Raw genomic sequence first — 16,255 nt, forward strand, 5'->3', positions numbered from 1 at the left:
TTAATAATACCTTTTAACTCTTCAGTTCTCCGTTTTCGGATGTGCTTTTATTCTTCCGTATTCTTCATCGCGCTGTGAGTGGCCAAGCTTAAATTGGTTGTTGCATTTAATTTTCGACCTTTGGACAGTAGCATTCTCTACACCGGGCCAAACCCAGTCTGATTCACGTAGGCTTGCATTTGATCGTCTGGTTAGGCAAAAGAAAACCTTGAAGACCATATGACTAAAGACAGGCAGTATATTTTCTTTGTTTTTCTTTTCAAAACCCTTTCAAGGTGTTAACAGGTGATTGTGTTGAGTGTGTGAATCCTGACGAGAGTGTGAGCTACAAATAATTTTGGGTCCGATTGTTTTAAGCATCCCCGTCATAGCAATACTTTATGATAATATATGCATATTTTCTGATAACTGTTTTATACCACTAATGCGACCTACACTTTTCTGTAGCTGCTTGCTTTAGACGTTTTTTATTAAGTCCCTGAAGGAAGCTGGGTTTCTGTTGCAGTATCTCCCCCCCCCCCCCCCCCCCCCCCTACACTTTTTTCCAGACTGCTGTACTTTGACTTGATGTGCCCTGGGTCCCTGCCAATCAGGTTCCAATGTGAGAAGTTGGCCTGGCATATGCTGTCCAATAGTTATAGTGGGCACCTTGCACCAGTCCAAACAACCCCTTATTGATGATAGGTTAAAGACAACCTTTATTGAAAGCTATCCTAGTGGTAGCTATGGAGAGCAGCCTTCAGGCTAAGTCTTGAAGGAATGTAAAGCAGCTTGTTTTACCAGTCTATAATCTCTTGAATGACCAAATAAAAGGGAACCACACCAGGTGTATATATATATAAAATATATGTATTTATTTCTAAACACACCCTACTAGTCTCTTTATGAGGCTAGAGGTCTAAACACATAAGTTACACTTCAAATATTTCAGTAAAATAGCACGAATATACGTCAGGCCCTAGGGGCGAGCCAAACCATATACTAAAATAGTGGTATAAGAACCACGACTTAACTAGAAACAAGGCCTAGAGCCTTTAAAATCGCTGGGACCCCAAGGAACCACCCAAGGTAGTGACACAGGGGACCCACGGGGGCAGTGTGCAGTGTGAGAACACAGCCGCGAGCTCCTGTTAGCTTCTATGGGGAAAGTCGCTGTTAGATTTTTAAACATTAGGGACACTTAGAAATGAGTCAGGACCAAACCCTTTTGGACTTAGGAAGTTCTAAGGTCAACACCCACGGGAGCACCAGAGTACTCGAGTTACCTCACCCAGGGAAGCCGGGTGCATAGGTGTCAAATGGTGTCGGGTCACGTCATCGTTTTAATGGGAGCTGATGAAGAAGTACTGCTGCCGGGAAGATGCGAAGTGTCCGAAGAGATCCAAGCCTGGATCGAAATGGAGAAGAACCTGAAAGCAGAGGAGACAGAGTCTGGGTCACTTGCCAGTGACTAGGGGCACGATAGACTAATGCCCACCGATGTCGGGTGATTTCAGGTGAAAGAGAGGAAGCTTGACTCTTCAGCCACGAGGACCAGGGGGCGTCAAGGACGACCAGGAGCTGGATTCGAGCTGTCCCATGAAGGATGTTGAGTGCTGCAGCACCGGGGCCCGGATTGGACACAACAAGCCTTGGCAACAGCAACCCACGCAGAAAGTAGAAAGATGCTTAGGTGCCGAACAGCAAGGTCTGAGGGACTCACCACTTGGTAGGGAGTCAGGGCACGTCTGGAGCAACCAGGAAAGTCCAAGGAAAATCAAAGTTCCCTTCACAGGGACCCACCAGTCGACGGACCAGGGATCGCGAAGGGACCTCGAGAGGAATCACAAAATGGCGGCCCATGGGGTGACAAGGCCGACAGTGTCGGTGGATTCTCTGCTCGAGGTGGGGGCTACAGGTAACCCCAAGCACGACTTCAAGAGACGTCGAGGTCAATGCACTTGAAAAAGTGCACAGTGACCAGGAGTTCCGGTTCCACGTTACTCACGAGGGCTGCGGGTCTCCGCTTTGCTGGGGACTCTGGTCGACCTCTGAGAAGTCTGAAAATCCTCTTCCTGTGTTGCAAAATCTTCAGCGTCTGGCGGGAGCTTCAGAGATGCAGACCGGCAATTGCTTTGTTGGTGCCTGCCAAGCGGGGGAGTCACTCCTTGACCCCAAGGGAGATTTCTTCAGTCGTCTAGTCTTTAGTAGAGTGTCTAAGTTCCAGGATTCATCTTCAGAGATTCGTCCAGGGATATCTAAAGTCCTGTTGCCAGGGGTTCCTTACTTATACCTAAGGAAGGGGTTGGACTAACTCTGGGGACACACCCACGGGAGGGTTTGGAAAGAGGGGTGGCTACACCAATTTCCTTTGTCCAGCTGGAAGCCCCTGAACCGGTTTGAGCTGGACTATGCACAGGGACACCAAATGTGCCCCCAGTGCAGGACTTCAAAGCACTCTGAGAGTGCTCCCACCCAGCCCCAATACACATCAGCCTGTCTGGGAGGTGGTTACACCTCCCTGTGACAGGAAACCTATTGTCCAGGCCTCCACTGCCAGAGTTTTGGTCAGCAGCAGGAGGCCAGACCCGTGTCTGTGGCTGCAGCATCCATTTTGTGATGCCAGACTCTGTTAAGTTGGTACCGGGTATACCAGTGCTGCCATGTCTCTTCCTCTAGAAGAGTGGGATCATACTCTCACATCAGGAATTGATGTAGGGGTATGATTCCAAGGTTTTATGCACAAAGCAGGACCTGCCCCAAGAAAAGTGGTAAACAAAGTAAGCACGCTTTCATCAGTATCCCTTGCAAATTCAAAGCTGTTTTGTTTGATATTACATGTGCGGCCAATTTTTGCCATACAACAAACGGGTCTGATGTCACTCACTTCTTTAGAAAAACCTCTTCATGTCTAAGTGTGTATAAAGGTGTTTCCCTGATAATCTCTTTCCCAAAAATAGTTTGTATAGAAAGAAAAGACAGAGGGAACCATATATTTATGGTATCCACTCAAAAACAACAGTGGTAGAAAAAAGGTGAGAAGGGACTATCAGTGCCTCACGGAAGTAACACCAACGAGGATGCGCAGACAGGTACTCTCCTGCTACCTTACGTTCTCATCATAGGCAACTGCCGCCCAGAAAGGAAAAAGGAATAAATCAAAAAGCCTCTAGTCAATCCCAACAACTGGTGCCTAGTGAATCTTATATACTAATTTGTGTCTGTGTTCAAAAATAACAATGTCGACCCAAAAGAGAGAGACTGGGTCTGATCAGAACCCACGTCAATCCAAGTTAAAACCAAGCAAAACTACACTAGCTGTATAATTCTTTATTCTGTGCTGTGTGTCTGCTCATTTAAAACCAACATGTTTCATTGCCTAATTAAATTAGCGACAACTTCTTCAGGGCTAGGGTCGACTGGCCACTCTGCATTTCTAGTTCAGACCAGTGAACTATCTGTCTGCACCATGAAGATTGCTCTCGTTCAGCATACCTCAACCCTTCATATAGATAGGTGTGTGCTACGTCCTATTGTACTCGTAATTGATTCCAAGGTGTCTGACACCAAACACGACATGTTTCCGTGCAGTCAGTCCAAAGTTACCATTAAGTGGACATTATTAATCCGTCCATAAATCAAATTATCAATTCATCATTTGAATCCTCCAGTGTACCAGACAACTGGAAGATTGCGCCAGCAAAACTGCTTCAAAAGAAGAAAATCGCGGACCCTACCACCCTCTCTAATCTCAGATCAATCTCACGGTTACCATGGCTGAATAAACTAGTGGAAAAACTGGACAACAAGCAACTTAATGATTTCCTGTTGAAGGAAAATATCCTTCACCCAAAACAATCTGGTTTCAGACCAGGCCATTCTACAGAATCAGTGCTGCTTCGCACTACGGAAACGTTAAAACTTGCCTTAGATCAGGGCAAGGATGCAGTACAGGTTCTGTTAGATTTATCGGCCGTGTTTGACACGGTCTCCCACGACATTCTACTAGATAGACTTGCGAGTAGTGGCGTTACCAACAAAGCGCTAGCCTGGTTTTCTTCTTTTTTTTAAAGATAGACGCAACATAGTTACCCTTGGCCACCACAACTCTGTAGAAAAATAGCTACTATCGGGGGTTCCACAGGACTCTTCTCTAAGTCCAACGCTTTTTAATCTCTATATGACCTCACTGCTTGTCCTGATAGACTCATTCGATGTCGAAGCTATCACGGATGCTGACGACACACAGATTATCCTCACCCTTGACAAAAACTCCACCATAGCGGAAGGAAAATTCTATCACTGCCTAACGGCAGTCATGGACTGTATGAAACTCAACCATCTGAAATGTAACAGCCAAAAAACTGAAATTATGCTGTTCGGGAAAACCAATCTCTTCACGCCCAGTCAGTGGTGGCCTGAAAACATGGTTCCACCTCCAAACACTGCAGACACAGTACGGAACCTAGGGATTAAGTTTGATCCCTCACTAACTTTCCACAGCCAAGCATTGGCTGTAGCAGGCATGTGTTTCCATACAATAAAATTCTTAAGAAAGTTTCTGGACCTAATGCCTATGAACGCTAGGAAAACAGTCGCTGTGGCACTAGTTCTTTCGCGTTTGGACTACTGTAACAGCCTGTATGCAGGTGTAAATAAAGCTGTTTTAAAAAAAATTACAGGTGGTCCAGAACGCAGCAGCCAGGCTGGAACTTAGGCTACCCAGAGGATCCCCTTCCATAGCAGCACTTCAACAACTGCATTGGCTACCAATTCACAAAAGAGTCCTGTTTAAAGTTTTACTGATCATCTATAAAGCAATAAAAGCATCAGGGCCAACATATCTTAGGTCCAGAATACGCCCTTATACCCACTACGCCTTTTGCGATCATCCTCGGGTAACTATTTAGCAGTCCCCAGCTACCGGCTGAAAACAAAAGGAGGCAAAACCATAGCTGTTCTAGGAACAAGAGCCTGGAACAGTCCTGCCGCTCCAGTTGAGATTGGCTCAATCAGAACGTTTCATTAGGAAGCTATTGAAAACATGGATGTTTTCCGCTCCCGACAGTATTGTGCTCCCCCTTTAATGACACTAGACATGAGTGCAATGCCCTCATACCTATCCTCTCGTCTTACGTGCTGCTACAATCTTGATTTCTTTCTGCTAGCGCCAAGATGCTCCTTGGAGTGAACGTAGCGCTCTATAAATAAATTCATTCATTCATTAAGAACTCCACAGTGCCATAACAGCTTTACTGAAAACTGGGAAGTTTGGTATCAAACTTCTCAGCACATTAAACCCACACTGATGCCAGTGTGGGATTTAATGAAAAATGCACTCAGAGGGCATCTTAGAAATGCCCCCTGAAAAACGCCCAGTCTCTGGTGGATTCCCTGACTGGAACACACCAGCCTGCCACCACGAAACATGTTTCTGGACCCCTGGGGTGGGGGCCTTCGCTCCCTGAGCCCAGAAACAAAGCCTTCCCTGGGTGGAGGTGGTCACACCTCTCCCATGCCAGGAAGAGCCATCTGTGGCAAGAGTGCTTTAAAGGACTTGCCGCTTTTGTAACGCAACCCTCAGCCCCACCTGCTATCAGGAGCAGGCCCCCTTCCTGTCTCCCCTCCTTTTTGGCTGGAAGCGAGGCAGGCAAAACTAGCACCGCCCAGAAGGTGTGCCCACCTCTGCCAACCTCACCCCTCAGTTGGGGGAGGAGAGGTGAAGCGCACTTTTCAGTGCCCGCCATCTTGCAGATGGCAGGCACTCTTTAATCAGGATTAGGGATTGTGCCCACTCCCCCACGTGGGGTGAGCACACCTAGGGTGTAGTCACCCTATGGTCAGTAGCCCATTGGCTGCTGACCTAGAGACCCCTAAAATGCCCCCTAAATACAGTATTTAGGCAGCCCATAACCATGAAGATAGATTCCCGCAACCTACGAAAAAGAAGAACGAAAGAAGACGTCCAGCAGAGGAGACTACAGAGTACAACTGACTTGGCCCCAGCCCTACCGGCCCGTCTGCAGTTTCCAGAGATCCTGCACCAAAAGTCACCTTGTCATGCAGCCAGCGGCCTCCAGATCCCTGGGAAGACCGACTCCTTTCAAGAAATACCGGATCTCCTGTGAACAGCAGCTCTGTTCAAAAGAAGCTACCAAGACACTCTGAGCTTGCTGAAACCTGACGCCTAGAACCACCCCTGCACCCGACTTCTACAGCCCGAATCCAGGTGGCCCACTCAGTCCCAGCGAGGTCCCCCAGCGCTCCAGAGTCCACCGTGGGTTGAGCCCTCCAGGACTCCCTGACGTCGCCTGCAGCCTCTGCATTGAGACCCTCCCCCCAACTTTGAGTGGCCCGGTAAGGTGAAATACGACCTCAAAAGAGATCCTTGCGTCCAGCAGCCCTGGAGAAGAGAACCAGAGGTGCACCTATGTCCCTGAGTCCTCCAACTTACCTGCCCCAGCTGTTCGTTCCGCCTGGAAGTCTTCCTGGACCGAGCCTGCAGCCAAAATCCAACACCGGCAACTCCCAATGAAATCAACAGGGCACCCAGTGCCAAAAAAGCACCCTGCACCTAGCCGCCGCAGCGGGTGTACTTTGGGTTCTAACTCAGGTCCCCCTTTGCCCCGAGCCTAACACCAGGAGCTTTGCTCCCACAACCTTGTGACCTGCTCGTGAGCAGCCACCTATCCCCCATTAAATAACATTTGGCCTCAGTACTCTGCACCCAACCGCCCTAGTACCGCTGAGGGTGTTCTGAGAGTGCATCCTTGACCCTGGGAGAACCCCAGAATACCAACTCCCACAACTAAGTACTTACCTGCAAACCGATAACTCCATTTCCTCCCATAGGATTGCATTGACTGCTTTTCTTGAAAATTGTTTCAAGTGTGGAGTTGGTTTGTATGCTACATTGAAAAACTGCATATGTGCTAAAAGTGAATGTCTCAGTGTGATATCTAGGCATATCACACTGATTAGCAAAAGTAATCTGAAAAGTAATCTAAAAAGTAATTTATATTGTAATCTGTAAAGTAACTGTAAAGATATTTCAAATTTTTGGCTTACCTGTAATTCAACCTACTGCATTTGAACTTGCATTGAACTGTAAATCACCCTGCACCCAGGCTTGGCTTGGTTCTAAGAAATAAAATAAATATTTTTGAATACAAACAAATTGGTCTGAGTTCAGTCTTTGAGTGTGTGACATCATTTGCTGCCTGAGTGTGTACAACAAATGCTTAACACTACCCTCTGACTACTGAATGGTCTCATGAACATTGTTAATAAAAAGATTTTTAAAAACAAAACACTACCCTCTGACAAAGCCTTATTACTCACCCACACTACCATAAAGAGTAAGGTGCTATCTACTTTTACCTCTGCCAACCTTTGGGGTTCCACTGAACTCTGTACACACTATACCTTATTTTGGTATAGTATATACAGAGCCAGCTTCCTACAGTCCCACACAGCAAATTGTGTCCGACCATTTTGATAGACATTATGACTCGCAAATGTAACAAGAATAAGTACTTAAGTGTGTATTTGCATTGCAATATTTCAATTATACAGCTGCCTGAAATCTGCCTTTCCCACTGTTTGCTTTTACTTAGCGTATCTCCTAATAGTCTTGTGTCACCACAAGACATCTGTTCAGTTATACTTTAACTTTGAGAGCTGTCATAATTCTAGTTTTGTTAATGAGATGTAATGAGCATCATAGTGAAGTTTCTCTCCCTCGGTTTCTAACAGGAAAAAAATCTCCATCTAAACGCACGATAACTAAGAAGAGGAAAACGGTTTTAAGGTCACCTGGTGTACCAGAATTTCAGGTAAAAGACTTCTTTACTAATTGTACTAAGCAAAGTATGCTAGTTTTCAGTCAGTGATGTTGTTTAAGAGCTGGCATATGCACAGTTTATATATTGGTTAATCTCTTGTGTGTTTACTGAAGTTAGGCCAGTGCTGTATGTAATAGATAGAAAATGAGCAGCTAATTTTGCTTTTTTGCTTTCAAAACGTTTTTCACACCAGTTACAGAAAGAAATTTGAAATTATTTATAGGTGTGTTTGATTGCTTGTTTTCCCATTGAACATTTATCAATAACACCAAGAAGCACTACCGTTGTAACTTTAGAACAGGTCTGGTGTTCACCTTGAAATCAGAAGTTTTAATTTTGAGCACTTGTATGTGCCAATGGCTTTTCTTCCACCTACTGTCATGCACTTCTGTAGCACTAAATATTTTAGATTCCTATGCTGCTTGTTCTCTTGCGATCTAGTTTTTGAGTGTGGAAGAGTCTCCAGTACATGCTGAAAACTTGAAACAGTGGGTGTTGACACACAATGGCCCTGTTGTTGGAATCCCCACAGTGTCCATCTCATTGGTGCTCTCTTTATATTTTTTCCCTGTTGCTCTTTGTCCAAGATTAACAGCACTGCCAAGCAAAATGTTAAAACGTGAATTTTATTTGAACATGAAAAGTCTACATAAGAGGCCTACTGTACATTTTATACAAAGCTGCACAGTTCAGTACTAAAAACAAGCTCTGGGGTGGAAGAGCCAGGGCAGCAGACTAAAGAGTCCCATTAGTTTACAGTTCTACCATGCTGTTAAACATAAACCATCCTACATAGACCAAAAGGTAAAAGTAAAATTGCTGATCCTCGAAGAAAACAAACTGATAGCCCTCCAAAACATGTGTAATCCACAACAAAAATTCTACTAAGACATAACAATGACCAAACTACGGGCCAAATCAGCAGAGGCTGAAAGAAGAGTTGAAGGGTCTTCAAGTCTGACTGGAAGGGCAGATTGACCAGGCATGTAGTTGTGATGAGCACAATCAATAATACACTAAGGAAGCATGAGAGAAAAGTATTGGTTCCGTAAGACACATCATGGAGTAATGGCAGACTACTGGGTCTTCTATAGGAGTCACCCACTGGAGGACTTTTTTAATGATGGGTCCCATGATTGTTCAGCAATAAGGAGTTGGTACACAAACAATACAGATTGATAGAGCACTCTCAGACACAGGGCAGCAAAGGATGGTAATGCTGGAAATGCAACAATACAAAGACTAGATAAGCCTCCTCATGGCTACGAGGAAACAAGGAGACCTGGCCTACACCAGGAACTGCATCTTTTTTGTTCGAGATTTCATATTAGAAACTCAAAAGAAGAGGAAATCTGTTGAAGAAGTGAAATGGAAGCTACGTGAAATGCCTGTTCTCCATCCAAGTGATGCCCAGTGAGATTTGAGACATTAATAGAAGTTCTTCCCCATTCTAGAGATGCTGGGCAAATATTTTCAAATGTTGTAAGAATTTTCCAACTTCTTAAACAGTAAAAAGATACGGATATATTGAGGAACAGGAAAGTAAGACACAGCAAAAAATATTCTAGTAGTGTGACAGATGCTAGACATTAAAATTTCCTGATTTAAAACTTTCCCGTAAATCTTTTTGTATTCTCTTTTCATTGGGGCTTATGCGTCATGTGTTTAGCCTGAATTTGCCATTGCCTACACCAGCAAAGGTGCAAGGACAGACTTTGAACCAAAGACCTGTATCCATTCAGAAGTAGGTTGATTGGAAGTCCAAGGTTAACTGATAAATGTGTAATGAGTAGCGTATCAGGAAGCCACCAGTTGCCAGGGCATATGCATCCCGACAACAATGCATGCTGCATCAACTGTTGTGACATTTAATTCTGCTTGGGAGAAGTTTAGTGAGGATGGGTGGGGTCCAATGATGGAACATGAATCTTTGATGCCCTATAGCAGTAACATGTAAATATGACTTTGCAGCAAGTGATATACTATTTTCAGCACACAAACTTGTCCTAAATTATCACACCAGAAGGCGCACCAATGGCTAGGACCAAGAACAATGTAGTCCCGATACAGACTTTGGTGCTCCCCGATTGGGCCCGTCACTAATGCAATTATGATCGTATTCAGTAAACAATGCTGAAAATTTTTATAAGAATGAAAGTAAAAGGTTGTCATTTGAAATGTTTAGATGAAGAATTAGTAGGCAAAATACATGAAATATGCCATCAGTAAGTTTAGCAGCAAGGCGTACAAATCATAAGAAAAAATAACTCAGTACTGTTTTATTTGACTTAGATTCACCTTCTAAAGGTGAGATATAGGGGGTTCTGGGGCACAGAAAATGTCACTTTCTTTCACAGGATTTTAAACAAAGACTTTCATACGTTTTCCACAATTACATGGTTCTCAGGACATGCACCAAAAAGGAACAAGTAAGAAGAAACATTTTACTACAGAATACATTCAGAGATTCTCTCATGGTAGTACTGTATTTGATTTCAGTCATTTTCACAGTAAATTTAAGCATACTAATTGATGCATTGTTGGTAGAATAGCCATAGACAGTTGGGATGTCATTGGTTAGGTGCAGTGTGGGTAAAAGTATCTGGGAACACTGTTTATTAGTGTAGAGCTTGCAATTCTTTATTTAGGACAACAAGCAACAGGAGTAGTCATCAGGTCATGTATTGTGACATTGATGCAAGATAGAGGGAAGTGTAAATATGGTTTAAGTTAGCGTGAGCTCAGTTTATAATGCTTTTATTGGTTTAATGGAGTCACTTCACCTGGCGACCAACTTCTCTAAATCCCACACAATGACAATAGGTAGAAAAGTGTCTGTCAAGACTAAGTTTTTCTGTAAGGGAGTGGGGGGGGGCTGAACTGTCGAAAGTGTCTACCTTTTCCTACTTGGGGGTGGTGTTTGATGATCACAGGGCTTAAACCTGCACAAAGGCAATTGAAAAAGAACACAATGGCAAGAGCAGTTGGGGCTGTATGGGATTTTGCCAAAAGGTTGGGAACCAAACCTATACCTGCCCTACTTAAGATTTATAAAGAAAAGTTTATACCCATGGTGACATATGCGTGTGATGTATGGGGTTACAAGGGCGTGTGGGATATCCAGGGGCCCGAGAATAAATGTATATGCTGCCTCCTTGCTGTCCCCTCATGTACCCCTGCCTTTATTTTGCATGAAGAGCTTGGCTTGGGGTACATCTCTGATCACATCGCTGTTGCACCATTGGTACGTTGGTTAAGGATTTGGTCAAGTCCCTCTACCACCCTGAACCAGATGGTATTAGCGGACTGTATTTCTCTTGATGGGGCGCCTCGTATCCCGTGGCTGAAATATATTAAACAACAAATGAGAGATTTGGGATATCCAGATTTGTACAGCAATACCAGACCGATGGGACCGGCAGCCATCAGGGATGTCAAAATGAAACTTTTGGCCAGGCAGCAGGTTACCAGGGAGGGCTTGGAATTAGCTAAGGCCTCAGTGAGAAGGTATGTTACCCTAAGTCTGTCAACACAGCTATAGCCCCACCTGTCATCAGTTACCAATGTACAACATCGCTTTGTCCTAACAAGATTCCGTTGAATCAGGTGCCTTGGATTTTCGCTTTTTCCAGGGGATATTCAATGCCAGGTACACTAAAGCTGAGCCCTTGGGACAGTTTCTCGGAACAGGATACTTTGCATTTTTTTTGGTGTTAATTCTATGCCCCAATCCGTAAGAAATCTATACTGCCACTATTGAGAGAGGCCAACTTTACCCAAGTTAGACCTGTATTAATTATTCTGCAAATGTTACTCTCCCCGTGGTGTGCTTTGGGGTCACAAGATTTCTGTTAGGGGCCATGAGACATAGGAAGAAGATGCTCTTGCAGTAGCTATGTAATATATTTTAAACATGGAATTTGTATCATATGCCTTATTAACATACTTTATATGTATAATCAAGAGTGTTGTATTTTTATCAATTCATTGATATCTGTTGCCTGACTTTTTAAAATATGTCTTCTGAATCAGTTGCAGTATTTGTAATTATTTGTTTGATAGACCCTTTGTAATGGATAAGTGTATTCCCTCTCAATGTATTTATTTTTTTTTACATCTGTTTTTATTAATTTTGTTGTTTTTCCAAACACCAGTACAGACATTCTATTCCCTCTCAATGTATTAACCGTATTTTAAAGTTTTAATTGTTTACTTTTATGGCCTTTTTCTTGCCGAGTAAAGTATTTGTGAACTGCATTTAATATGAAAAGGAGAAAAACAACATCCTCCCGCCCCTGATGATTCTTAAACATCATCACTTCATTCATTATTACAACACCTCATTCAATAACTTTGAGTTTTTCTCCTTCGATTCTCCCAAATGCTCCTTTAGGGTCTTTTTACCCTTTCCAGTAGTGTGTTGCTCATTTGTCTTCCTTTCCCTCTTCTCTTCATCTACCCTAATCATCTCGTTCAGTTAATCTACAAATTACATTTCATCTTTATTAAGTCAACCTGTTACCTCACGCATGATCTGGTTTGTAGCTCTCATATTAGTCACTGGGCGAAGAATTTCATCATATGCTCACGCTAATCCTTTGACTTTAGCCCTTTCAATTAACAAGAAACATTTAGTAGCCCACAAATACAGATTTGCACCGGTTACAATCGGCACATCTTCTAATGGGTCATCAAAATGAGAGTAAAACAGTTTAATGGAGTACTGTTGATAAAAGAGATTTAAGAAAATAGAGCAAGTTAAGGAATAAGAGAAAGGTAAATGAAAATAGGCTGCTCACTCAGCTGTGGAGGCTGGAAGGTAAGAGCACACAAAGCAACTCACTACTTCCATAACTTTAACATTTTCATCAAGCATTTAATAATATACAGTATAACTGTACACTTTGTTGTGCTGTGGGACCTGTGAGACCTTACTCTTGTGGGCAGGTGGTTTGACTACAGATTCAAGGGTGGAGTTTGTCAGAGCATTAGGGACATTCTCTACCAACGGATACACATCCAACAGCCATCCAAACATAGAACAGAAATGGCAACTGCCAAACCGACCAGCAAACTTTTGCACCGTTGCTTGCTGTGTTAGTTTGAATTAGATCACGGAAATATCTGAAACTTGGGTGATGGTGGTTAGTCCTTTAGGTTCTACCCTATCGTCACTATCCTCTTTTGAAAGCTACATGGATTTTTATTCTGCATCAGCTGGAGGCCTAAAGGAGCTACCAACCTCTGACCATTGCCCTAACTTTCTGACCTTCCTTTTCAACGTTTGTCAGTTATCAACATTGATGTGCTCTTTGTGTGGCTCATCCTGATCCCTGGGAGGTTCATAAATGTCAGGCAGTCAACAGATTCTGAGTTGCTTTTTGCAAGATAGGTACAATCTGAGAAGATAAGTACAATCTGAGTCTAAATACTTCCGGGTGACCATTCTCTCCTTTTGAAGTAGTTTGTTACTGGTCAAGTCTAGGCTTTTATCCACAGTGTCAGGTTGGTCAACCTGTTCTGGTTCCTCTAACTCACTCTCTTCCCTAATCATCTCTGGTCTTTTTTTAGCCTTCAACAGTCTTTCAGGTGGTTGTAGTTCTCAGCCAGCCTTCCTCAGTTGGGCCTCTGTCCTTGGAGGTGCTTGAGATCTCTGGTTCTGATGATTTTCATTTACTCTCTGAAGTGGAGCTTCCTTGTCCCTAACTGCCCTCTGCCTCTTTGGCCGTGGCAGGTGTGTTTTGGCTTTTCATGAGTTTTACTTTCCCGAAGGTTGCATATTCGCAGTACAGTGGTTGATATCACAGTGGTCGTTGGAATAACAGCATCTTCATCTGGCTCTCGTCCTGTGTGAAGCCTGTCTGATAGAGATTGCGGATCCTCGGAAGGGTCTTCCTCATCTTCCTAAGCCTCCGATACTTCAAGCCTGAGGTGACTCAAGGAGTTAGTGGATGTTGACTCCGCTTCTTCCACTCCTTGTCTTGCCCTCTTGGTGTGGGAGGCGTATATCCAATTCAACAGACCAGCACACTTAACTGCAATATTGGTGACCAGTATCACCTCATAGGGGCCTCTACAGTCTTCCTCCAAGCAAGATTTGCGGATGTGATTCTTGACATGAACCTAGTCACCAAGGTCACGAGCAGTTGTGGGAACGGAAGAAATTTGCATGGTTCTCCCCATCAGCACCTTGTGAGAAGACAAACTTGTTCGCTTACAGGGGGTACTATGAATACTCCTTAGCACCAAAGGAAGAGCATAAGGCCATTTCAGCAATGTTAGCCAGTTTAGCTTTGATCAATTCATTCAACCTTTCTACAATGCCCGATTCCTGTAGCTACAGTGGAATTTCTGATCAATCCCTAAGGCTGTACAGAGCAACTACAATACCTCACTCTTAAAATTAGTTCCTTGATCCGATTCAAGATGAACGGGTATCTCAAATCGCGGTATCCACTCCCACAGCAATAATTTAGCAACAGTTAGGCTGTCACATCTCCTCGTGGGATAAACTTCAACCCACTGTGAAAACAAACACACGATGATGAGGATATACCTCAGTTGGTTGCATTGGGCATCTCCATTAAATCGAGGTGGAGACGGTGGAAGGGACCATCAGACTTCACAATGTGGCTCATGGTCACCACAACTCTTTTGCCTACATATTGTTTCTGCCAGTGTTGCACAGCTTTCTGCCATTGTATGGAAATGGGTATTTTACCAATAAAGCCTGAAAGTGGACTCTATTCCATCACTACCCACATGTGTTGGAAAGTGCATGTGCCGCTCCGTCGTGGGCAATAGGGAAGCAGGGAGAACTGGCTTTTTATCACTGGACACCCAAATGTCACTGGCTTCTTTCACACATCCCATCTTTTCCCCATTTGGCCTGCTCTAGCTCTGAAGCAGTATGTTGCAGTTCCCTCAGCTCATTGAAGATATGTACAGTTTTCATTAGCATACTGGAAATAGTTCCTCCCTCTGAATTACATGGTTCATCCATGTGGAAGGTGCTGGAGTCAAGAACACAATATCGGGCAATTTAATCCGCATAACGATTGCCTCTGGTAACAAAATCACTGCCACTCCTGTGTGCAGCACACTTTACCACAGCAATTTCACTTGACAATTGTAAAGCATCCAGTAGTTTCCATATGGCAGAATCGCCCAAGGTCATGAAACCTCGTTCTGACTCTTAAACCTTCTGAAGTGCACAGACTCTGGTATGGGCAATCATTTTAGCTACTTGTGCAGACGTTACATGGCACAAGTAAGCCCCTTCCACAACTCCACTCAACGTACATACAGCATAGGCAGCTCTTATAATACCACATCAGTCTCTCAAGCAGGACCGATCAACAGCAAGGGTATGGTCTGATTCAGGAAAAGGTACATATTCTTTCATATAGTCTGGCATTTCAAAAGCGGGTGCACTACAAAGTAGATTTCTAAGTTCCTGGAAGGCTTCCATGCTTTCATCATCATTGGTACTGGGTCATTAACATCGGTGTGTGTCAGCCTCAGTAAAGGCTTCATGAAAAAAAAAAAACTTTGGGATCCATTGTCGGAAGTAGCTAACCATACCTAGGAACATTTGCACTTCCCTATGTGTGGTTGGGAACTTCATCTTAAGAGCTGTCTCTATCTATGCGTTTCACTAGACACTTGCCTCACTCCCTTTTCTATCTGTTGTCCCAGGTACATGACTTCCTTTTGACAGTATTGTGTAATTTCTCAGGCGAGACCTTCTGCCCGTTCTCATCCAAATGGTCGTGCAGAGCAATGGTGTCTTGCTTGGAGGCTTCCGTATTTAGCGATGTGATCAAAAGATCGATGTACTGTCTCAGGATCGAACTGCACAGTAGCTGCAGGACTCCACATTCATTTTAAGTATCTGATTAAAATAAGATGGGCTCTCAGTATACCCTTGTGTAGCACGATACCACTCCAGGGTCTTTTCTTGGTACCGGAACGTGAAGAGAAACTGTCTCTCTTCGTGTAAGGGAAATGAGGAGAAGGCTTGGCAGAGGTCAATGAACGTGTACCACTTGGCCTCGGTGAGGATTCGGAACAGGATTACAGCGGGGTTCGAAGCCACAAGATAGCATGGAACGGAGGTTTGGCTTATTTTTTGGAAGTCCTGAACTTACCTCCACTTTTTGTATGGTTTATTTAAAGCCATGATCAGCGAGCTGTGTGAACTCCAATAACGTCCTTTAAAATGCCTTGTTCTATTATCCTCTCAATGACGGGGTGATCCCTGCGATGGCTTCTATAATCAGTCACTCAGTCAGAGGTAATTTTATTTTCGCCAACAAAATTATAGCATAAAAAGTATTCTACAGATGAAACCATTTCCAATCTTACCAAAAAAAAACACATTAAAAACAGCATTATTCTTATTAAAAAGATTAAAGGAAAAGAATAAAAAA

The 16,255-nt window shown here is 43.7% G+C and overlaps 1 protein-coding gene across 1 annotated transcript in view; it reads left to right on the forward strand.

Moving 5' to 3' along the window:
- The window catches only part of BRD10 (bromodomain containing 10), a 276,860-nt gene that overhangs the window by 143,712 nt on the left and 116,893 nt on the right, over positions 1-16,255 (forward strand). Inside the window, exon 4 of the mRNA XM_085634117.1 lies at positions 7,735-7,814. Coding sequence (XP_085490243.1) covers positions 7,735-7,814 — 80 coding nt within the window. The remainder of the gene's footprint in view (positions 1-7,734; positions 7,815-16,255) is intronic.

The sequence above is a fragment of the Triturus cristatus genome, chromosome 2_1 (genome assembly GCF_964204655.1).
Source record: "Triturus cristatus chromosome 2_1, aTriCri1.1, whole genome shotgun sequence".
Classification (NCBI taxonomy): Eukaryota; Metazoa; Chordata; class Amphibia; order Caudata; family Salamandridae; genus Triturus; species Triturus cristatus.